Source organism: Cydia pomonella, chromosome 11, assembly GCF_033807575.1.
Source record: "Cydia pomonella isolate Wapato2018A chromosome 11, ilCydPomo1, whole genome shotgun sequence".
NCBI classification, from domain to species: Eukaryota; Metazoa; Arthropoda; class Insecta; order Lepidoptera; family Tortricidae; genus Cydia; species Cydia pomonella.
The window spans coordinates 12,142,899-12,169,395 of record NC_084713.1 but is presented as its reverse complement, the minus strand read 5'-3'; the positions used below and the strand labels follow the sequence as shown (position 1 = coordinate 12,169,395).

General features: G+C 36.3%; 1 protein-coding gene across 1 annotated transcript in view; it reads left to right on the top strand.

Moving 5' to 3' along the window:
• Window positions 1-17,853, top strand: part of LOC133522862 (alkaline phosphatase-like) — a 181,653-nt gene extending 163,800 nt beyond the window's left edge. Inside the window, exons 9-13 of the mRNA XM_061858325.1 lie at window positions 7,734-7,913; window positions 10,706-10,900; window positions 12,125-12,319; window positions 15,011-15,141; window positions 17,514-17,853. Coding sequence (XP_061714309.1) covers window positions 7,734-7,913; window positions 10,706-10,900; window positions 12,125-12,319; window positions 15,011-15,141; window positions 17,514-17,717 — 905 coding nt within the window. The 3' untranslated portion in view covers window positions 17,718-17,853. The remainder of the gene's footprint in view (window positions 1-7,733; window positions 7,914-10,705; window positions 10,901-12,124; window positions 12,320-15,010; window positions 15,142-17,513) is intronic.
• Window positions 17,854-26,497: the final 8,644 nt, after the last annotated feature.

Here is a 26,497-nt window from a genome sequence, read left to right as displayed (position 1 = left end):
AAATATTTATTTTATTCCAGATTATTTAAAATATTCTAAAGTATTATCCATATTAAGATTATCACGATTGAATATAAAAAATATTACAAATTAACCTCAATTAAATATTACTACTTAATTACCGTCAAACATTGTTTTTTTTTTCCTCGCATAATGCATTGTAAAATATTATATGACATAAGTGTGGAAATTAGGTTTTTCCCAACTCGTGTCGGTTGGAAAAGACCTCCTTTCCATACTTGTATCATTAATAACTATTTCACCACACCAACTGGTAAAGGCCCTCTTGATTGTTCAAAAATGAATGAGAAAATTGCATTTTATCCACATGTGGGGCAAAGTTATCAGATGAAAATTTTGAGTCGTTTCCTTATTTTAGCTGGTGGAATTGACTTTCAAATGATGATTTTGGATGATAAATATTTAATTACGTCCATTTGAATTTAATTTGGTTTGTTTTGAGTGTTTCTTACAAAACTTTGTTCACGGAACACTTATGGAATCACTTTGGTTTTTTTTGGTATTTCATATTTATTATTTTCCTCGCGTTGGTGTGGTGAAAAATGTTGTGTTTCACTCGGAGGAAAAGTTTGTTTAACCCTCGTGCCTTGAAACCCTCGCAACGTTCAAGGTTCCACTTCTCGAACAATAACTATTGTTTGTTTTAGGTACATACTTACAGTAAAAACATGTAAAGTGATTCATGTCCATTACAACAGCAAGAACCAAACACAATATCACATTTAACGACTGTCCAAACCTTATTTACCGACGTGCGGGCGCACCGAAAAACCTAACCAACCAATGAGCAAATTAAATATCGCATGCGTTAGCCGACCGTGCCCAAAGTTACCCTTCATCTATTTGCTTCCTATTATGTGCTTAATAAACTGGTTTTTCATATTTAAATTGCTTTCAAGTAGCCTAACTAAACATTAATGGGCAAGACCAATAACGTTGCGTACACCATGTTTGTGAACCGTTACGTTATTATGTTACTTTCATTAATTCACTTTACCCTTTTGCTTTTAAAGGTTGAACTCAAAATGTGAAAGAAACCTGACCCTTTTCCCGGGGTCATTTAAAATTGAACCTTGCAGCAATCAAAGTATAATAACGTATCTATTTCGTCATGTTTGAATTTGTGTTATCTACATGGGGGAGTTTGTAGGGATTCCCTATTTTGTTTCATGATTTTGTTCATAAAGTTGGGCTCGTAAATTGAATTACTGTTGAAATCAGTAATCGCAGCAAAGCAAGTGTCTATGTTTAGGAGGAATTTCTTGCTAAAATTGTTAATATCAACTCTCCTTTTTGACTATAGGTAGGTAAATTTTTTATTTGAAATTACATTGATCGTAAAATAGCTTGTAATGCGCCAAAAACAAATAACAAAAATATCTAGGTCGAACTAGTGTTGTCCACCAAAACGGACGGTTGTTGTCGAGATGCTCTAGTTTTCACAAACTTCGCCGCGTTTTTAGAAGATGTAAGAATTGTAAACTTTACTACTTTCTAGTTTTTTTTTCTGTTATTTTATAAGTTCCAATGATGCAACTTATCTTATTGAAATCTAACAAAAACCTAGCAAAAATAATATTTAAGGAGAGCAACATTCAAATAGTACCATCGTATGGCCAAATGGCGACGTGGCGTGGATACGTAAAGACTAGAGATGTGCCGACTAGTCGCCGACTAGTCGGGAAAGCCGACTATCCGGCCACATTTATAGTCGGCGACTAGTCGGCGACTAGTCGGCAAAATGAGCCGAATAGTCGGCTGCCTAGATCTTCCAAAAAAATAAGGAAATAAAATAAAAAAACCACCATACTCGAAGTGTTTGCCGATTTACCCAGTCCACCTCGCGAAATAAGTACTTGGCATTGATTACACTTCACTTTACTTGAATCATCTTCAACATCGTCAAAAAATGTCCACACGCGTGATTTTCTTTTAGTCATAATGTTTATAAAGATCACTACTTGTTTATTTAAACTTTTAAACAACAATTACGATTCGTTATGTATGTTTTTCTAATAATAACACACCGGAGCAACAAGTGAATCGGAAAGGTAAACAAAACTAGTCAAAACATGAAAACGCAACCACGTGCGGCAGCGAATCAGGCGACCCGAACGTTTCCGATTACGCCCGAACTTAGGCGAAGACCATAGTCGGCTACGCCGACTAGTCGGCCGACTAGTCGGCCACCTGACTGCCGACTAGTCGGCTAGTCGGCTAGTCGGCCAAAACCGTAGTCGGCACATCTCTAGTAAAGACCGTTGGGAAAGAGAATGAATAGCGCAATGTTTGGCACAAAATTTTATTTTTACTACTCTTTTTATCAATTACGGAAGCTGTTGCTATTGCTATGATAAAATTAAATAAATAAACAAAAACATTGAACATTCTAGTAGCAAAGCAAACGCAGTAGTTAAACACGGAAACAGGTTATTCTAACTTAATAGAAATTAAATCGAAGCAAAACAGCGTTCGCTTTGGTTGTGATTTTAATACGAACTGAATAATTAATGCAAATAAAGGTTTCTCGTATTTTAATGTCCGTGTATGTGTCTGTCGACATTTATATATGTTGCATTACGGATAATGAGAAGCTATGTCATAGGATTATTTTAATAAGTAACTGAGCAGTCTTCATCAGCAGTTCCATTTCACCAAATAGTTTCAACAAAAATGCTGCAGCAAAAATGCTTATACAATTTGAGGCGTTAGCTCCCTTTCCTCGTACCTGAACCTACTTGGAAAATATTTTCTTCATATAAGGTAGAAGTACTAGTGCTCGACGCTGCACTCGACATGGGCACTTTATGTCAAATCAAAGTGACAAGGATTAAATTCGAATACAGAAAAATCTTCGTTGTTCAAATTTGACCTATATTTCCATGAAATAAAGTGAACATGTCGGTGACTAGTGCAGCGTCGACCACTAGTACTTCTACCTTATTAACAGTGTAACTATTAAATTGACATTGTTTGATTGACACGATTAATTTTCACCCAATAAAATCGAATCGAAAATCTAACGCGTCAAGCCTTGATCTTCTTCAACATATGTTTGTATACACATTTTTGTATTGATTGTTATATTTAGATAACATCCCCATACAATAATAAAATCATCCAAAATCCTACGTCTTCTGAAAAGGATGCTTGGACCACGCGAAATTAAAGTTCATCTCGGTGAAAAGGAAAGTCGCTATAAACTATTAAAAAATGGACTTCCTCAGGGCTCGGTCTTGGCTCCTCTGCTTTTTAACATCTACACTCGTGATATGCCACCGACGCAATGCGATAAATTTGTTTATGCTGATGACCTTGCCCTCACCACCCAGACCAGGGACTTCGAAACTGGCCAAGCGACGCTCACGCGAGATCTTCAAGTCCTAAATGAGTACTACGTGAAATGGAGACTCTGCCCAAATCCCACTAAAACGGAGGTAGCCGCATTTCATTTATCCAACAGTTTGGCAAGTAAGGAAATTAATGTTACTTTTTGTGGTAAGAAGCTTCAGCATAACTTTACCCCGAAATACCTGGGAATTACTCTGGACCGGTCACTTACCTACAAGCCCCACCTAGATAGCTTAAGCCAGAAAGTGAAAAGTAGGGTAAACCTAATAAACAAACTCGCGGGAATGTCATGGGGTGCACGAGGAGGTGTACTGCGTACTTCCAGCTTGGCCCTCGTCTATTCTGCAGCGGAGTACGGTGCTCCGGTGTGGTACAAAAGCGCACATACGAGCAAAATCGACGTACACCTCAATAGAGCTATGCGTACAATAACTGGTAACTTAATGCCCACACCTTCTCAATGGCTGCCAGTATTGTCCCACATTGCGCCACCAGAATTAAGAAGAACTTACGCCGCCTCTAGAGAGTGGGTGAAAGCACAAAAACCGTCGCTCCCCATAAGGAGAACGTTAGACAATCTCCCTAATATGAGGCTGCCATCTCGCAGACCATTCTGGTCTAACCGCAAGTTTCAGGGACCCGAAACGTACAGTATTTCCACAGAATGGAAAGACCAATGGGATGCACAGAACTTAGGCAACGCTGTCCTGGATCCAACTAAAGAGACACCAGGATTCAATGAGCAACGGAAGATCTTTGTGTCTCTCAACCGCATCAGGACGGGAATTGGCCGATGCAATCATACTCTGCACAGGTGGGGCTACAAGACCTCGCCTGGTTGCGACTGCGGTGCGCCGGACCAAACAATTGCGCATATAGTAGAAGAGTGTCCTCGGAGACGGTATGCTGGAAGAGTTAAAGAACTCTATGAGCTTACAGCGGGTGCCAGGGATTGGCTATTAAACTTAGATATAGATTTATGTTATAAAAACTATAATGTAAAATACTTATAAAGGATAAAGCCATACGATAATAATAATAATCCCCATACAAAAAATGGCGTTTGAAAACTCCTGATTTCTCCTAGCCCAAATAACAATACTAAGTATGCTTTTAAGTGGATCATTAAAACTTGCGTTATACATTTAGAAAAGAATAGATACAATGGATTATTATTTTTGTTCTTAAGCACAAGTGAGACAGATTACATATTATTACAAAAACATGGAAAGTATAAAGTGCAACGAAATGGCCTCATCACAGCATGTTGCTAGTAGCTTCCAGCGATGATCTTTCGATGAGAACATCAAGTGAAAAGAATCACGGAAGGTAACAGACAAGAAGAAGAAATACATGAAATAACATACTTTAAAAAATGGTTAAATAAGAAAAAGTTGGTTACACAGTAAGAAGATACAACATAACGACTAAATTAAAATAAGATTATTTATATAAATCAAACATCGTACTCGTAACACACTTATATTAAAAAGCCGAAACTTATGTCTTACGTCACTCGTAACCTTCGAATATTGTCTGGAGATTAACAAAGGTTGACACGAATAAAGGTGACTTATGGCCGGATTCGAACTTTAAGATACGTCATATATTATCAATCATATTGAATCACATTTATTAGGTCACCTCGCATGGGTGTAAACGAGATTCAATATATCGACACAGAATATGTATAAAAGATAGTACCTACATAGTACCGGTTCATAGGGTCAGATCATAGTAGTGTAATGTGGTATAGTAGGTGTATATATATAATGTAATTTAAACAAAATGTTCGGCTTCGTATTTGAGAAAAAAAAATGGTCTATGGTTTATGATTTTTATTTTATTTGGCATGAAATGATTTTTAAACGCTTGAAGCTCCATCTGCGTTAAGCTTTGCTCGTTTCACTCACATTTTTATTATCATCGCTCTGTATATAAATTATTAGAAATTGACATTGTTAATTAATTAGAAACTCTAATTAAAGGTGCATACCATTAAGTTAAATTTATGATTAACACGTAGATAACTCTGTAAGATAACTCAGTAAGAACAGTTAAGTCGCTACTGAGCAATTTGCGAGTCTGCTAATTTTAGTTCGGTCTTGCTACTTTGGAAGTACATTATCATACAAATATTTTACCGATGCGGTGACAGCGGTCAGCGTTTTAGAAATAGGGTTTCTTTACTATTTTTATAAAGGTCGGAGCTTTCGGGTATTGTAAATAAGTAGGTATATAACAGCGTTTTATGGTAATTTAAACAGTTTGCCAAATGTTAAACGAAGCGTATGAACAGCTTACCCACGTTTAAGTTTTCTTGTTGGTATATTTTTTATTAAATGAGCACCTAATAATTGTGTAATTTTTACTAAATATTTATATTTTAAATTATCCTAACGTCGTGTTGTTATTAATTATAAACGGCCTCCTTGCCTAGTCGGAAGTGACCCTGCCCACGAAGTATGAGGTCCAAGGGTCAAATCCTGGTAAGGGCATTTATTTGAGTGTTCATTACAATTAGATCCTGATTTATGGATGTTTTCTATGTATTTAAGTATCTATACCTATCGTCAAAACTACTAAGTCGATTTTAAATGGTGTGATTTCAATAGATTCGTTTTTGATCCTACAGGCTAACATTGGCTACATTCTAAACGACTTTCAAAATGTGAAGGCTAGCACAGTGAAAGAACAAATAGCAGACTTAATGCCTTAAGGGATTCTCTACCAGTCAACCATTGGGTCAAACAGAAACTTGCAATTGGTGCCGAAAAATATCAGTACGAAGAGATAAGATAAAAGTACGTTATTTATTTAAATATTCTAAATTCGGGGGTTGCAGTTTATATAGTCTACTTGTATGTTTAGTTTGAATAGTTTTTGGAACTACACATGAAAACTTTTGAAATGTTGATAACGTCATACTAGGATGGGATGGTTTCGTCTTTTTTGGTGATAAATTTCACAGCGTTGTCAAAAACTTCATTGTCCATTCGTTGTGACTGACATAAAGATAAGCGTGGGTGATGGTTGCGTGTGGTACTAAAATAACATAAAAACGGCGTTCCATTTCCAAAAGCTTACATGAAGAAGAATATCAAGCGGTAGTCAAGCTTACTAACGACAAGTTTTGTTTGTCTTTTTCGGCTTTTTGAGAATTCGTTCGATCGAGCGAAATCGATCGTTCGTTCGAGCAGCCAAAGGTGCTCACAAATATCTGAACACGCCTCTGTTGTCGAGGCGCTAGAGTGCGTGTTCAGATATTTTTGAGCACCATAGTTGATTTTTTAAATGAGGCACTGAGGGCAGCTAACAGATCTTATGCTGCTACGCCAAAATGGTCTTACAGGACCTCCTTTAACTTTTTAATTTTACACTTATTGACATATACAGATTTTGGAAAAATAGCTAGCGACAAAATGGTTAATTTTGACAGTTCTTTATGCTCATCGATAAGATTTTTTTTTGTTTCATACTAAATGTATGAATGAACATCTTATTATTGACTAAATGGTAAAACTATTAAAATGTCTTACAAAACAACTAAAAGTGTCGTCGACAATCTTACTTTACTGCTTGATAATTTGCTTTCACGGTTGGTGTAATTATTATTCCTTTAAAATGGACAAATGGAAACACAGCTATAAACAAGATAACTTTGTGGTGGTAAAACCTCTCTTCTAGACTTTGAATTACAGGTGGGAAAATTTGGTAACAGGTAGGGAGTTCCTATATCGATAAAATCTACTATCGATGCTTTTATATACCAGTGGTCGCTCCAAGTTTTGTTTGATAGTGCGTTTATTTTTGTCAGTACCTATTATTTTGGAGATGATAATGAATGTTACTTGCTTTGCATAATTTAAATGATTCCCAGGTTATGAGTACCAAATTTCAAATAGTCTTTGAAAATAAATATAAGAAGAGAATTAACCTATTATAATGCTTAACGTCTGTAATTACAACAAAAATATTTTTCTTAAAAATCAAAAGCATTCTTACATTTGAAGCCGAAGGAGTAGAGTTTGTGAAGAATTAGAAGCTTGGTTCTACAAAAGATCTGATGTCTTTTTGACAATGCGAGCCTTATGGTCTCGTCTTGGCTACATTTTACATACAAACATCGATTTAGGAAATCCCCGCCATGTCATTAAATTTTGACTTCTAAAATCCGATATCTGCTCAATTCTATCTAAATTACGTCTTGAGGCTTAAGTTCGCTCACCACACTCACGGGCAATAAAAGTGGTTTACTTTATATGAACACATTTTAGTACAACAAATAACTTAGAGCGTACAGTTTCCCTCCGAAAATTCGCCTTTTAATTTTCCCTGTTCTAAAGCTGCATTCTTTACAGGTTTATTTGAATATTCTCACATGGAATTCAACGCGGAACGAGGCGCTGTCACGGACGCCGAGGAGGGCTCGGCCGACGGGTCCGCGGTGAAGGCTGACGACCCATCCCTCTCAGATATGACCCGCGCGGCCCTCTCTATATTGCTGAAGAACGACAAGGGATTCTTCTTGCTTATTGAGGGTACGTTATTGGAAATATTGAAAGGATTACAGCCAAATGATGTAAAAATTAAATTTATTGATTGTAATTGACTTGGAGTAAAGAAACGGTATTAACATAAAAATGGAATTTTCATCTAAGCTCGATCTTAATACTTGAATATTTTTAGATTTGTATCAGAACATTTTATTACTACCTTTTATTCCAAAATAGACGTACCAATAAAATTGTATGTACCTATTACATTTTTAGGGATATTTTCTCTGAATTCCATTTGACGAAACTTGAATAAGAAATGATATTAGCGTCCCATATTCTATTTTCGTTTTATTGAATTTAGTCCTATCTTTCTATTTGGAATATGGAAGTTAAAAAAGTGTTAGTGGTAGTACGTTAAAATCAAGATCTTTGTCAACAGAGCTCAACATAAAACTGACTTACTTAATATTATAGACGTCTAGAAACTTTAAAAGCCTCTTCGTCCATTCGAAAGTTATGAAAGTTCGTCCGTTTAAAAATCGCTTAACCCTAAAATTTGGTTTTAACTTTGTTTGCTACAAAATATTGATAGCCTGTGTGCTGGTATTTTTACTTAGCTTTCAGATTGTATAAAAGTATACATGCAAGTGGGATTTTTTTTATTAATTATTACATTTTAAGGGAAACTACAGTAAAAGTGGGAAATTGCTGCTCAAATAACAGTTCATACGTGACGTCAGTGTGTTTAATTAAAGGAACAAATACTGGCTAAAGACAGAAAGTCTTCATTCTCTGCGGCGAATTTTTGATAGCAAAGCATAAACTTTAATCGATTGACTCTGCAGATAAATCGCGCAACCTATTCAATCGCGCGAAGCATTTTGCAGCAGCAATCTGCTCGGCTGTATGCGAGATAGTTCGCGAGGTTTTTGAACAGTGTCATCCTATTCAAAGTTTCATTGCAATAGTTGGCGCATTGCGGCTCAGTTTTTTTCCATGGTGCTGCTCCCTAATATAATAGTGAATTGTGTCCCAAGGGGCTAAACTGACATGTTTGCGGCGTGGGCGTACATTGAATACTGAACGAAGCGAAGGATTCTAAAATAGAATCCTTATCTATGTTATCTTGTCGTACGAGGAAGTTAAAAGCCTGGCCCAGCAAAGACTAAGCTACTATTATAAAATTGTAATCGTAGTGGTAACATTATATACCGGCAACAAAATTTCAAACGTAGAAAACTGCCTGTGACCACCCCCAGCAGGGAAGAAAAAGCCCTTTTTATTTCTCATGCTCTTAGTGATCTAGATCTAAGTGGCACTTTTCTGTTTTAGGAAGCTTTTTTACTTTTGCATACTATTTTTAACTTAAATAATATGTTAAAACATAATAATTTTCTCAAAGTTATGTGAAAAGCAGTATAATATGTCACATGATAGCAAAATTATTTCCACCTTCAGCGTTAACACATGTACATATCCCACACTATGCTTAGGATTATGTTTTAGAATCCTTCTTTTCGTTTAGGACACGTACGCCCACATCATAAATATGTCATTTTGCTCCCTTGTGACAGAATGTACTATTTCTCAATATGTGATATGAAAACGTCTTGTAATTCACTTGTAAAGAAAGAGAGAAAAGACAAAACTGACATTTACACAATGTAATTCGAAATATTTTTACACGTAATGCACATTAAATACTAGTACGCAACGATAATAATTAATAACAAGTTAAAATTACTCAGCCATCATATGATGTTCATGTTTTTTTCTGTGGATAAGCATTAATCACTAGGTATCAGTCACTCTCTCATTTCATATTTGTCTAAATGTTTTATTTATGATGATGAATGAGATTACGAGTTCTGTTTTACCGAAATATCCATTATACAGCGTATGTTAAATACGCTTTTTACAAGGTGGCAATTAATACCGTCCGTTATTCGTTAACAACTTTTTGGAGTATTTTTTATCACTTTAGAAACGAAACATTTCCCACAAAACTGTTCTTCAACTTTGCAGGTTTAAAATGTACCTGTACCTATGTTATAATCAGATCTCGGAATATTTATAATTGTAAGCAGTTTTTTACCTCAGATTGTTCGTGATCGCTAGCGTAAGTACTGGTGATATAACTACAAACTTTGACCACTGGTAACAATTATTGGAACTACAATAACGAGAAAAACTCAGTCGATTAATAAAGTTTTTTATGTTCACGTTCCCTGCAGTAGAAATTTCAAAGATGTATTTTTAAAAGTTACGTTTTAATCCGCGTATTACTTTAATAAATAAATAAAAATCATACAGAGCTTTTCTCTGAAAAGCAGTTTTAATTTGTGCCAAGTAAACTTTGATCTCAAGGAGAGATTCTGTGATTTGAGCCTTGTTCCGATGATCTGGTCAAACATGCTGGCCGTTGTTAAAATTACTAAACATTTGTTTCGGATTGTGCAGTGGAAAAGTTTAGGTACCCAAACATTAACATGGCGGGTAGATTCGATATACTTAAATCTGATCTGTTTTAAATTTAAAACATAACTCTGGTTGCCTCGAAGTACTATATACTTCCTTAAGGTCTAATATACACTTGTTAGTTTTTTATTACGTAATTGCCACCCCCCCCCCCCCCCTACACCCCTATCAAGCGGTTTTTGATTTTTTGCTATCAAGCGAAAGTCAAAATCTCAGGATTCGAATCACAAAAGCCCCACGAAAGAATCCTCAAAATTGCTAATTAAATTTATGGCAGCCGTATTGTGATTCAAAAAAGTGTCACAACTTTTTTTTAAATCCGTTTTCTGGACTTAATGTGTCATTTCTTTTACTAGGTGGGCGAATAGATCACGCACACCATTACAATAATCCATACAGAGCGTTGGACGAAACGTTGGAGTTGGAGACGGCGTTGTTGGCAGCATTGGAGCGAGTCAACCCAACTGAAACTCTTATCGTGGTCACGGCAGATCACGGACACGTGATGACCTTTGGTGGCCAGGCCACACCTCGCGGCCATCCCGTTTTGGGTAAGCTAGTTTTTTTTTTTAAATATACACGCACCGAGGTTTTTGCAGTAAAAACTGCCAACAGCGAAATGCAATGCATTATTGTTAGATCATGTTCCGTGTGCCGTAAATTGACGATGCCGGCTGAACTTTGCAATTCTGACGTTCTATAAGTAGTTAAAACTTCTTTTAAGGCTTACATTTGATCATGGCCAGAAACTTGCCAGAAACTAAACACATTCATTAAGAAAATGTATGAATCCAATTTTGCTTTATTATTCTCGTGCAATACATTTAAGATCCAAATTGATCTTCAAACGACAGTTTTGCGTGGTGGTGTAGTATCAGTGACAACAGATGCTATAATTTCGTAATCGCCGCTCTCATTCCTCCTCAAGGGTAACGAGCATTCACATGACATGGATTAGTTAGATCCCTAATTGCGTAGTCCTAGTGATGGACACCGTGCCAATAGACGCCACTTTCAATCTTAATTAGAAGCAATAAAGGTGACAAATGGGCAATTGAAATTTGGCTGTCAAACACTAGGAAAACTTATTATGGTAAAATTGGAGTGAGATTCAAAACTAGATAACAGAATACCTACAATGCTTTTTTGTATCTGATATCACCGAATGGAGTTACGAAATATAATATGTATATACAAACTGTCCGTACAATGTTTCGGACCCCTCCAATTCCAGTTTTGATAACGTCAAATTAAATAAACATTAGTCGGATAGGGCTCATCTCTGGAGACTTTTCGTTCCACCTAAATTTTAGTCCAAACTAGTTAAATCCAACTTTGAGAGTACAAGAATAGTTTAAATTTAAATTACAAAGGAAACATCCCTGTTAGAGCTTGGACTAACTTAAACAGTAAGCTGAAATTGGAAATACTAGTCTGTTTTTTTAACTATTAAGTACTACGCCATACATTTTCTACGAAAGAAACAAATTAGCGTTCCATCGGTTTTTCTATGGGCAGTACCTACTTCATAGTGGAAAAAAAAACACAGATAAAATGAAACTGTATCAATTACAGTGACAGTGACAGAGCAGAAAGCGCTCCGAAGGAAACAGTGAAAAATTATGATGTTCCTTCCAAATCAATTTACCGGAAGACTCTTTAGAAGTGCATAGGTAAATTTAAAACTATTTTTACGTTTGAGTAAAACGTTGACGAGATTAAACAAGGATTAAAACATAAAAGTGGAATAAGTCACATAATATTCTTGGGCGCAGGTGCGGACACTATGGTATCCGATATTGATGGCCTACGCTACACAACGTTGCTTTACGGTACGGGGCCGGGCCACGCGGAACCTCGGGCCATCCCGGCTAACGGCACCATCACGTCACCGGACTCTGTGCACGCTGCCGCTGCGCCGCGACAATGGGCCACCCATGGAGGAGAAGACGTGCCTGTTTATGCTTTAGGTACGTAAGATGTAATAGTTTGCCTGGTTTTTGTGGCCTTATAAAGAATGTTCTTTTTTTAATGAGACCATGAGGGCAGCTACCAGATCCCGTGGTGCTACGACAAAATGGTATTTTTATTTACCTATTATTGGCATTTACAGACTGAAAAAAATTACAATCGACATTATCAAAAAAAGTTCACAGCATCATCTTGCAGTTTTTAGTCATCAAGCAAAAGAGAAAAAAGCTAGCCCGACTTGTTCTAGTAGTTGAAGAGTAAACTACGTCCAACGTTTGTTTATGAGTGGTTCATTCGAAAAACAATATATTCGGGTTATTATAATTGATATTATTATTCGTCCACAGCGCCTCTGGAGCTGTCTTCTCTGTCTCCTAAAGTCATAGATTTCGAAAACTATTTCATTTGAAGTATTAGAGTTACTTATTAATAAAGATTATTTTTCCTAGCGTTATATGTATAATTAATTTAATAGGGGCTTTGACACTAAATTAATTGAATTTAACAATGCAATATTACAATGCATTGACTCGATTCAAAGATAGGCGTAAAGTCACCGTAAGAAATCTACAATAAAATTATGGATATTAACCAAACTTGGACTCGTAATAACAGTAATTGTCTATGAGTTAGAATTCAAGAACTGTGCACATAGGGGAGGGAGGACTGAAACGGGTAAGCTAACGGAAAAGCCTAAAGTTTTAGTTTTTATTTGAATTTACAAAGTGATTACATTCCATTTGATAGAAGAATTATCCAACTCCAATATGAAAAAAAAATACTGTGCTATTTTGTACGTGTCCTCCATGGGGTCCAAGCGCGCACAAGTTTTTTGGAGAAATCGCGAAACGTCTGGTTGACGTAACTGGTGACCGAAGAGCTGGTGGCATTTCCTCGTTGTATCGCAATACTGATACGTTGTGCGAGGAAGTCGCCGGCTCTTCAGTCACCAGTTACGTCAACCAGACGTTTCGCTATTTCTCCAAAAAAACTTGTGCGCGCTTGGATCCTTGGTACAATGCCTAAAGGGCCTATTTTAGATATAAGCTAGTTATAGTAATCCTCTGTATATATCCATTATGTATATTGTTATTGAGTTTGTCAAGTTAATATTGAAACATTTTTGTTTCTGGAATAAGCTAAATAAACAGAAAAGTCGTTTTTTTATTGGCACGTGTTATAAAGTTCAGCGAGGTCACGATTTATTTTATTTCGTGAATTATTTACCTACGTAATTAAAAAGGTTTTTGTGAAACGTTGTAAAAAACTGCGATTGAATATATGTTTGCGGAAATAATAAGAGAAAGTAAACATCAACACATAGTTTACGTATTTTTGTTTTGTTTAAACTAAAATGATATCCTTATAGGATAATATCTTAGTGTTTTTTCCAGTTGTATCCTAAAGGAGCCCGGAGTCTGTTTTGGAAACCTAATCTCGAGCATAACTGCTCGTAGTTTAGAAAAAGCAACTGGCATCAAACCCGCCAACCCAACGACAAAACTAGGGAACTCACTGTGTTATATCACACTATGTTTTTTACACTTAAAAGCGATTAGCAAATATGAAATGACATTTTGTGTTGGCATATAAGTATGTTTTAAGACACTCATTGGTTATTATTTATTACTTAAATATATTCATATGTAAAAATGCAGTATTTAATTTTACTAAAGCGGTAAAAACAAATAGATGCAAGCTTGAACGCGATCAAGCTTTATAATGGCAATATCCTGTTCTTTGAAAGGTATATGTACGAGAAAGTCTCGGGTACCCGGTACACGCAATGCGGAGATGGAGGCCCATTAAAAGTTTGCGGTTTACTTAAGAAACATTGTACAGTTTAACAATAAGTAGGTAAATAAAATCCTACGAGTGGGCTCGGAAATTTTATTTTACCGCCCTACATTTACATATTTAATTTAATCAGTTTCGTTTATGTAAGTTAGATTGGAGTTTTGTAAGTGGCTTCCTTTATGTGATGAGATTGCTCTTTCATAACTATTTGCGAAGAATTGTGAGTACTTAGCGGCAAATATATCGAGGGTCGCGAAAATGCCTGCTGGCGAGTAAAAGCTTGTGGTTTACGTAACATGAACCTGCAGGGTAGTGTTGCTATTTTCAGCCCTAAAATTCACGGTCCTATGTATTAAGCGAAATCTTTAAAAAAATTGTAATCTTCTACAATAGTTTTCCAATATTAGCTAAATTCTTTTCATTAGAAATTGTCCCGCCATTTAAATGTAGAGATAAATAGTCTATATTAACATCAAGCCAAAAAACATCTTGACTACCTAAATAAAATTACATTTACTAGGTACGAATATTTAGTTACAATTTTTAACATTTTTTTCTGATATTAGTTAGATATGTTTTATATAATGTTAAAATAATGGCGCTGCGTTTTATACTTTGTTTTATTTAACATTAGAAAGAACTTCGCAAAAGTAAAGCTTGAGGTTCCAAACTAAGCACTGATTGCGGTAACATTTTGAAGTAAATCATGAATCCATTCCATCCATTATTAACAATTAAAGAGCCTGATAATAACTACATGCTTACTTCTGTGGAGTTATTTCTAATGCTAAAAAAACACAGTATAGGTAGATGTTAAAGAACGGAATGAACATACCGGGCATAAAATGACGACTACTAATTGCTACTCGTATTTGATTGGTGCTTGTCTGCAGGACCCATGGCGACGGTATTGTTCGCGGGCGTGGTGGAGCAGAGCTACATCCCCCACGCAATCGCCTACGCGGCGTGCCTCGCACACCAGTCGCGGAGATGCCAGGAAAAGATTAACTTTACTCAGCCACAGGTAATTGTTTATAATAAGGTACCTATTTACTCCATTTTAGTCATTGAACTTAGCAATTCAGGCGTCACGTTGCAGCAATTCTGTTTTTTGGAACCATGTTTTTTTAAGTTGCATTTTGTGCAGTTTCTTTGGTAGTTTTAGTATAATAAAACACAGAATAACTATTTCGTTAATAAATAATTATTCAAAACCCTAAAAAGCGAGTCCATACAAAGCGTTTCGTTAACAAAGTTTAATAGGAAGAGATTTTATACGTTTCGATGATGTTGCTCCAGTTCCACATTCAGACGTCATTTGTTACGCCGTTTTACTAATTCGTAAACAAAAAAGAAATATATTTATAATACGAAGCCCGAATACCGGGGCTGATATTTTATCAGTTAAACTTCTCTTTATCCCTCTTCACCGAACACGTTTTACATCCAATTCTTTCGCCATTTAATATCGCTTTCCTCTTTCTATTAATATTTAGCAAGCTCCGCACAGTTTGGATTTCACAAAGTTGTTTGCGTGACTTCCTTGTCGGTTTCAAAGTTCTTCCATGTTTATTATAGGCATATATTTTTGTACGTTAGCAGATTTCCTACGAGACCATCTGTGCTGGTTAGAGTTTCCTAATAAAAGATTGCCAATTATTTACTTTATGAAAATCCCTTTACCGTAAAACCTTAATATTCAAATATTAATATCATACAAACCAGAGTAGTTGCTCTCGTGTGACACATACAACTTTTCACCTCAGTAGTGAGAACATATTAAAGGTTAAAACAATTCAACATCAAGTAAAGTTTTTATTCTTGTATTCATGGCCTTAACTAAATTAATAAGCTACTTTGTCTCACTCTCTGGATTGAGGAAAGTCGCACTTTCCACATTCCCTGGAGTGACAAAAGTAGGCTTGTTCGAGCTGCTGAGGTGAAAAAGTTATTATAACAGCTAACAGTTTATCCGTCATATTAAAACTGTTACAAGAAAACTTTATAAAAGTTATAAATTATATTTAATAAGAAAACCTGACTAACTAGCTAACGAGGCAAGTTAAAGGCTATTTCTTAATTTCAGGGTAGGTTACTTAGTGTAAAACATGCGGTAAAGAGTATTTGTTTACCCTTCCAATCGTTGGGTTTCGAAAAAAAATTGCTTTACAGTACATATGGTGCTACTTTCCCACACTAGCGCGGGAATAACCACTTTCCGTAGTTTCCGTGCCTACGTCGAAAATTTAAAAGCCCATACGTATTGCAAATTATTGTACAATACACGACTATACGTGCGTATAGGTAATTTCCTACTTTCCACACTTGTATCGTAAATAACTGTTCCTCATCAATATGCTATCTGCATTCTCTATTGCGTAAATAAGCATCGGTTATCTCTTTAGGTCATCGGTTAATTGGGACAGTTTCCTGACGCCACCCTTAGCGAAGGGGTTTAATAACACTTTCCCCCTTTCCCCCTTTTAATTTATTTACAGAAGTGTGTTTTATCGACCCAAAAATTGGATTTTTAATTCTTCAACTTTATTTCGGAGCGATGTCATTGTCATTTGTCATGCGATATGTAGAATAACATCAAATTTTAATAGAATAAATATTTTCGCGTTTGTATTAACATAGGTGTGTCCGGCAAATTTTGAGGCAAAAAGCCGTGAGTCACGGCTGTGTAAATTTATACGAACCCCTTGGAGCCTTTATTTCCACCTCCGTAACTTTGTTCTCAGAACAGTAAAGAACCCGATTTTTTTTTATTAAACGTACGCCATCGGGGGAAGTTTGGGTAGGTACCTGCAAACTTTGCGGTAAATAATTAATATTCGCATCTAGAGTTTTGGCGTTTCCGATTAAGTTTATTGATTTAATGACACTCTCGAGATCCCGAAATTTGTTCGTTAAGTTTGTTCGGTAAAGTTATGGGGTCACACCACTAAGTTTGTAGGTAGGCAGCTTAAAATTTAAATCTAAGACATCTTTTTACCAATAGTTTTAGGGGTTGTTCAAACTCGTATTAAATATAATTTCGTATATTTGCATAATGTGTGACTTTTGTAAACCATTAGTGTTGTTAAATCTTTGTTTGTTTTTCAAATCCTTAGAAAAATAAGGTTTATAGAAAAATTTCTGCGCAATACAATATATTCTATTTTTGAAAGTTTCTTCTGCAAAACATGGGATTTGGACTTACTCGTTTTTGTGCATCGGATGGCATCGGTTATTTTATAAATATCATAAGCGCAAAATATATCCCACTGATTTGATACAATCGAATATTACCTACAATTTTATATTTTTATTTTATTCTTAAATAGTGATAAGTTGGACAGTTTTGGTTAGCAGCTGCTGTTTATTTATTATAATTTTATTATCTTGTTCCAGGTACAACCTCCCAAATGTGTACCACCCGAAGTCAGCAGCGTGGCCGCGGAAGACAACCGCGAGCCGGCCGGCGGTCGCCGCGTCGTTGTCGCGTCCAGCGTTATGTCCGACGAACGCGTCCCCCGATCTTCCGCGATCGTCCACTTCACAGGCCTCATAAATATAATCCTTAGTTTAAGTGCGTTATGGTCTATTATTAATTAAAATCACACCTTGCTTTTCACGATTTGTTTTACACATAATAGTTAGATAATGAAAATTTGTACAGGGAAGATTATAGAAATACGGATCGGATTATTGTAAATAAAATTAGTCGTTGTAAATAAAGATGATAAATGTTTTAAGTTTGTTTTATTGAGTTTCAAACAGATATTTCATAGTTTTGGTAATATTCATTAATTTATATGTGTTATATTTGCACTAAATAAAGTTTGTATGGTGTTGTTGTTGTCTAAGTAAGTTGGCAGATTAGATGTCAAGACGCCAAACGACAGTACACAGTTAAACAGGTCTAACTAACTAACAAAATAATCATAAATAATTCCATGGAATTTAGGTGACAGGGTGATGTCTTGAATAAAATAGTCTCACGAAACTTGTTACTGTAAGCTTAGAGGTATAACTAAACATAAGTGCTCACTCCATGGGCGTTTCTCACAGCGTTTCAACCGCTGACAGTCCCCTGCCCACATTTAATGATGAAGATGGGTGGGACAGTTTTGTTTATTTTAAATAAAAAAGGTTAACTACTTTACCGTAACCAAAACTGGTATACCAATCTTCGGGAACTTCGACATAAACAGGAGACTGTCAGCAGTTGAAATGAAACGCTCTGAGAAACACCCGCGGATACATTTAAAACGAGCATTTTAAACAACAAATAATCTCAAAATATATGGAGATTATTAATAAGTTTTAGTAAAACTTGATATTTGCAAGATGACATTTTATAGCGTCTTTTTATACAATAGTAAAAGTAAATCCTACCTACATATAATCGTAAAGATACGATGGATACAATGGCTAAACAATAACAAAGTCAGTTTATTGTTCATTTGATTGACAATGTCAGTCAAAGACGTATCTACTCATATCGATATCGTTTGATAAAGAGGTTGATAAATGATAAGTGGTAATTGTTTATGGTTTGGTTGGTACCGCTTACAGTCCCCTGTTCGCATTTATGTCCAAGTAGCCCAAGATTGGAATTTATGGTTATGGTAAACTAGTAGGTACCTTTCTTGTTCAAAATAACCAAAACTGATCTAACTGACAGCGGTTGAATCGCTCTGAGAAACACCTATAAAAATAAAAATACTATTTGAAATCATCCTATGAGTGGCTTGACATCATCGGCATGATTTGTTCGAGCCCTGGTCATTATCATTAAACACCCGGTTAAAAATACATTCTAAGTACACATACCTTATTCTGATACCTTGAAAATTTATTGATTTATTTGCAAAGGTTACTGACAAACGTGCCCAGAAAATGCCCCTTCGAGTGCGATGTATGATAATTATTTTCTTAAATTTATTTACGGAGATCATGTTTACATTTTCGATCAATCGTTTTTGCCAAAACAAAGGCGACAAATAAAAGCTTTATTACTCATAAAATCTAGTATGATCTATGTTTTCTTAACGCTTAAACTACTAATTAATAACTTTTCAGTAAATAACTGTTCTTTGAAATGTATTTGATAACATCCACTTGACTGTATTCTAACAAATAAATGATTTGATTGATTGATTGATTGATTGAAACTACGTTTAACATTATATTTACCAGATGCGGGTATTCTAATGCTTCATAATAGCCTAAATAAATTGCATTACCTTCGGCTTGCCTCATAGTTAAATTGGATGTTCCGCCACTGATTACGTCACTTTTATATCATATGTGGCAAAACCTACCACAAATATGTTTCATGCCATAATTTAGGAATTTAATCTTCAAATCTTGCTTTCAAATTTAAATTGAACTCGCTTTAAGGCTTTCACGCAGCGGTTGTTATGGCCACAAGACATCTTGTCAAGCCTTAAAAGGCTTAACTTTGTTTACCTTAAACAATTTGAAAACGTTTCTCAAGTTATGATATTAACATTGCGTCTAAAAGTTGGAAAAGATAAATGGCTTCGTTAATTCCTGTTCTGAGCCGAAATGTCTGCAAATAAAATAATATTATTTTTATTAAATAATCTTGGGATTAAAGCAAAGTAGCGGGAAGTGTAATAAATAAATAATTCAGTTGTCGTGTTTAATATTAGGGAAGGGTGACCTAAAGCGGGTAAGCTAACTGAGAAGGCCTAAAAGTTTTAGTTTTTAATTGATTTCACTAACGAGTTTAATTTGATTCGACAGAAGTTTTATCGAATTTCATTATAAAACAAAAATACTGTATCATTTCGGACCTAATAATAATTAATTAAAAATACTTCCCAAAGCCCGCTTTACCCTATCCCCTAGCCTAAAGCGAGTAAACTAAGAGAATTTATTTACAAAACTAAACTGTAGTTTTGTTTAAGTATACCTCCTTATTGAAATAATAATTTATATTTATTCTAATAAGAAATCTTAGACCAATTTTATTAACACAATAATGTTTATGTCTCAATCAAGTATATATTTCCGTTTTTGTTGTCTTATATTTATTCAAAACTCCATAAGATTATAAAAAAAATGTATAGAAATGATTTAAAGCAGAACAAGTAATTAATTTTCTGGGGCCAAGGGGATACTTTGCCCCAGAAAGTTTAAACTTTAAACAATAATAAAATCAAAAGCGTATGGAACAACGCCTGAACTGCTATTAGTACGGTCGCCAAGCCGCTCCGAGGCCAGATTTAATTGACTCAGCTCGGCCTTACCCACAACCGGTATCAATGTGTTCGGACAGTTCTCCTGATCACCGTACATGCGGTAGTAAAGCGGAAAAATGGTGGAGGGGATAGTAATGACGTCACAAAGATGGCGGCCGGACCTATTCTTTTTGGCGGTGTATCTCGAAAACCACTTAACCGATTTTAATCATCGAGGTGTCAAATAATAGCTTATATTATGGAGATTATTTCCTTTTCTACAAATATTTACGTGAAACCTATAGGAAAAAAAATAATCACAAAAAACAGTTTTTTTATAAAATTATTATTTTTTATTTTGTAAAAATCTCCGTAAATATTAGCATTTCGCTAATTTTGTTTAATATAAAACATATTGCTTCATTATCAAGGAATATAATGAGCCTTACAGATCGAGTAATAAACAATGAAGCTACACTCATTTATTTGCGCATGGGTAACGATAACTGGCTTTTACCGGTCGAAACTGTGGTGACTGTTACGATACGTATTGAATGGAATTTATAGAGTATCGGTTTTAATTACTGAAATTATAATTAAAATTATAAAAACCAGACACAATAATGTTACCTTACTTCGACGTTTAGTCTCTTTTTTCGTCTTAATCATAGGTAGGTACATATTTCTTTTTACTTAAAAATTTTATACAGGGTGAACTTTTAACCACCAGTCATACTCTGCGCAGCGACTTTATAGGTCATACTTAACAACTTTTACTATGGGACCAATTCCGAAATCGCGAAAAAAATTTTGACTGTCCCATATAAAGGTGCGACCAACTTTACCAGACCAACACTTTTCCAAACTGAGCTACAGCTGTCCGATGAAGTTAAGTACTTAGGACTAACTCTCGACAATAAACTCAATTGGAACAACCACATCAACAAACGGATAGACAAGGCGGGAGTTGTCTTCTGGCAGTGCAGAAGGATGATTGGTAAGAGGTGGGGACTCAACCCGAAAATTACCCTCTGGCTCTATAAGACGATAATCCGCCCCTTACTCTGTTACGGTGCTCTGGTTTGGTGGCCAAGAACAAACCTAGGCAACGTACGAGATAAACTACAAAGACTTCAAAGGCTCGCATGCGCGGCCACCACTGGCTGCACGAGGTCTACCCCGACTGCAGCCATGGAGGTCATGCTAAACCTTCCACCGCTGCACCTACACATACAGCAAGAGGCCAGTCTCTCAGCGGTAAGGTTGCGAACCCTCAAGATATGGTCTAACATCACAGGAGCTCTTCACACAAAATGCCTGGAAAAGGTGTATGACGAATTTCCAGTGCTTAGGTCAGGCACGGACCGGATTCACAAACAAGCTATCTTCGATAAAAGGTACAAAATACAGTTATATGAGGACGACAATCATGAAGGACTCAATCCCCGGGAGCTGAGAATCTTCACTGATGGGTCCAAAACAGACAGCGGATCGGGCTCTGGAACCTTCTCAGAAGACCTGAACATGTCGATCACCACTCCGCTAGGAGCCCATAACTCGGTATTCCAAGCTGAGTGCATGGGCATCATAAACGCGGCGGCTGCCATCACTGCAAGGAAGGTAGTAGGATCCTCCATCCGCATACTCTCCGACAGTAGAGCAGTCTTAATGGCTCTAAATAGCCATATAGTTACATCCAAACTTATACACGAATGCCACGAACGACTAATGGAGGTATGTCATAATAACAAGATCACCCTACAATGGATCAAGGGACACAGTGGATCCCGAGGTAACGATGCTGCGGACGAGCTTGCCAGGCAAGGATCGAATGCGGGGGCGATTGGTCCGGAACCGATTCTTCCGATACCATTTAGCAAGGTACGCTCAATGCTGCTGGCACGTACAGGGAAACTACACACAGAACACTGGCTGAACCAGACTGGATGCAGACAGGCAAAAGAAGCCATGCCTGGCATCAACGGAAAACTCACAAGGGCGCTCCTGCAACTAGGGAAGGTCCGACTGAGTATGGTAACCAGTGTCATAACAGGTCATGGACTATTTAACAAACATCTTTTCACAACAGGTGTCACAGACAGTCCCCTGTGCCGAGGTTGCATGGAGACAGAAGAAACAGCCTCTCACGTGGTGCTGGAATGCAGCGGAGTGACTCCATACAGGGCTAAACATCTCGGATCTCCGAGAGACCTCCCCGAGGTCCTACTCAACATCAAAGGTTTGATAGGATTCCTCGAGGAGCTGGGCTGGCAGGACTAGCCCACCCCCAACATATCACGCAAAATAGGCGCAAGTCGTCGAGTTGCGGAAAAATCGCCCGAATACAATACAATACAATACAATACAAGGTGCGACCAGACCGCAGCTTAAAAAACGGTCACGATACGGAATCGCAGTGACGCGTCGTATGCGTACCGTTTTTGACGCATGCTCCCCACACCGCTGTTTAAAAAACGGTGACGGTACGGAATCGCAGTGACGTGCTTCACGCGAATCTTTTTTGTTCGCAAAACAGTTGCGTCTTTTACGTCACCGGTACGGTGTCTGCCATAAGATCTCCGTGTAATATTTTTTGCGATTTTTGCGCAGTTCAATTTACGGTGCGTCAGCTTATTTTAAGCAGCGGTGTGGCGAGCATGCGTCATGGACCCGGGTACGTCCTTAAACTACGTCCAAAAGAGAGGTATGGGCATTGTGAATGTCATCTCGCTTTGTGTGGTAGGGCACAGCCAGTGGGTGTCATTCCAGATCCAAATTTTCTTGCGTGATTCGGCATTGGTTCCATAATAAAAGTTGTTCAGTATGACCTGTAAAGTCACTGCGCAGAGTATGGCTGGTGGTTAAAATTTCATCTTATACCTATATTCGACACAAGTAGTAAGTACTTACAGACCAACTATGATACACATTTTGCCTGTATAGTGATACATAGTGAATAAATTAATACCTGATTTAAAAAATAAAACAAAAATAACAAATAGCATGTTATTTAATTCAGTAATCACTAATCAGTCTTAAACAATGAACATCATACTTTTAGATTAGACAACAAAATGTATATTTATACTGTGTTTCGACTTGAAAGATTTTACTGCTTTAAAACATAAGACAAACCTACCAACCAAATGTATAAAAAAAAATGTTTTTTGTGATTATTATTTTCCTATAGGTTTCACGTAAATGTTTGTAAAAAGGAAATAATCTCCATAATATAAGCTATTAGTTGACACCTCGATGAATACAATCGGTTAAGTGGTTTTCGAGATACACCGCCAAAAAGAATAGGTCCGGACGCCATCTTTGTGACGTCATTACTATCCCCTCCCACCATTTTTCCGCTTTACTACCGCATGTACGGTGATCAGGAGAAACACCCGAACACATTGATACCGGTTGTGGGTAAGGCCGAGCTGAGTCAATTAAATCTGGCCTCGGAGCGGCTTGGGGACTACTAATAGTAAAAGTTGTTCAGTATGACCTATAAAGTCGCTGCGCAGAGTATGACTGGTGGTTAAAAGTTCAGCCTGTATAAAATTTTTAAGTAAAAAGAAATATGTACCTACCTATGATTAAGACGAAAAAAGAGACTAAACGTCGAAGTAAGGTAACATTATTGTGTCTGGTTTTTATAATTGTCATTATAATTTCAGTAATTAAAACCGATACTCTATAAATTCCATTCAATACGTATCGTAACAGTCACCACAGTTTCGACCGGTAAAAGCCAGTTATCGTTACCCATGCGCAAATAAATGAGTGTAGCTTCATTGTTTATTACTCGATCTGTATGTTTTAAGGCTCATTATATTCCTTGATAATGAAGCAATATGTTTTATATTAAACAAAATTTGCGAAATGCTAATATTTACGGAGATTTTTACAAAATAAAAAAAAAAAAATTTATAAAAAAACTGTTTTTTGTGATTATTTTTTTCCTATAGGTTTCACGTAAATGTTTGTAGAAAAGGAAATAATCTCCATAATATAAGCTATTATTTGACACCTCGATGATTAAAATCGGTTAAGTGGTTTTCGAGATACACCGCCAAAAAGAATAGGTCCGGCCGCCATCTTTGTGACGTCATTACTATCCCCTCCACCATTTTTCCGCTTTACTACCGCATGTACGGTGATCAGGAGAACTGTCCGAACACATTGATACCGGTTGTGGGTAAGGCCGAGCCGAGTCAATTAAATCGTGTTTCTAGAGGGCTTTTGAGATTTGGCGACCGTACTATATCGTCGTTTAACATTAATTTAGCAATAAAACAGCACCTATCCGCTTTAGGCGTATTACCTGATTTAGGCGCATCTACCCTACATTGAAATTAACTTATAATTTTTAGTTTAAATTTTAACGTTATTAGTAGTGAATTTTTATTCAGTAAAAAATACATAAATGTTGTCCTGAGAAAGCACTTTTTGTGTCTGACTGTACAAAAGTAGGTAGTACACAAAGACGGAAATCGTCAAGGAAAAGCAATGATATTTCGTACATAAGTTCCGAGAATTACATTAGAACGAGCTGTGGTTTGAACCCTGACTTTTAGTTCTACTGTCTTGTGCTTCATGAAAGATTGAAAATAAAAGATAATAACTACAACTTATACTAAGTTACTCTTACGGAATACAATTGTAGGGTTTTTTGAAACTTTCCTCAATTTGTACTTAAGTAAGAATTAGGTACCTACACCGTGGTAATTAAATACACCGTATTTTTTTTATTTACATTAATTTCAAGGGTGCATTCCTGAGCTTAAATTAAGCTACATACTTTCTCAAAGACACCAGTATTCTAATTTACTCAATTTCGGAGATAATTAATAATTTATTTGTATCTGATATGGCCCCTACGAACGTGTAGGGGAGAGTGGGGGAATTGGGAACAATTAACTTCAAACGCTCTCAAAAGATCTGAATCCGAAACTGAATAAATTTTTACATTAACCGTTAGTTTGGTTATCTGCCTATCTATCTAATATTACTTTTTTACAGACAGTGCAAGTGTTATTTTAAACGTCAAACTTCTATGAAATTATGACGTTTAAACTCAACACTTGCACAAGCTGGGCGATCAACATCGCTGCCAACTTAGCTTAGTCTGACTCTAGTACTGGTGTTCGAAATGACATTGATATGTCACAGTTTTCAATTGTTTAGTTGAGTTAAATATAATGCCCGTGTTACAAGTTAAAACACCGCTATATGCAACATTTCATTACTTTATATATAAAAATAAAATATTTGAAAATTGACTATACCATTTAGTTTCCTTAAACGTACGTACCCATACCCGAATTAACGGAATTCAATAAAAAGACGGTGTAATCTGATAGCCTATTGTTAAGATATGTAGATGTAGACTATAAACTTTTTATGAACCAAGAACTCAAGTAAGACCTAGAAAGTGCTGAACTTTCCGTACCGAGTTATTCGCTATAAAAAAATCTATTCTCCTTTTCTAACGGTTGTCTCGCTCTGGCTTTTTATGTGGAAATAAGGTGATAAATAGGTCGTACGTGGGGTATAGGTGGTGCCGAACTTTATTTTATGACGGGGGTACGGCTTCCGCGAAGGATACGTTAAGGTATTATGTACCTACACCTTCTTATATATGTATAGTTAAGATAACTTGTATATTCCATGGGTTCCATTCCACAGCGTATGGAATTTTAAATCTAACAAATTACTAGGTACTAATATGTGAATGGGACAATTCAATAATTTGTTTCATACTCAATATTAGCATAATCTAGCGAGACACAAGAAAGACAGGCCAATTTGAAGGTATACCTACTTACATCAAAATTACATCTAAATATGTCATTCAGTTATCGTGCATTTCGCTCGTACTTACCGGTACTTACATGTATTGGCGCAAGCGAGACGCATAACAACTAAATGATATTTTCTTCTCTATCCTACCATCTATTATCTATTTTCTAATCATCGTCATCGTACTATCAGATGATACATACCTATTGGATTAAATAATCGTACGAATCCAATAGGTCTCTACGACGCTCGAGTAACTCGAAATTCAGCATCTCCGGCTCTCCTTCTATGAAGAATGATTGCATGAAGATGAAATCCGAATTGAAAATCTAACAGATCACGATTTATTTCCGAATTTTACTGTAGGTAAAAGCCATGACCCTTTCG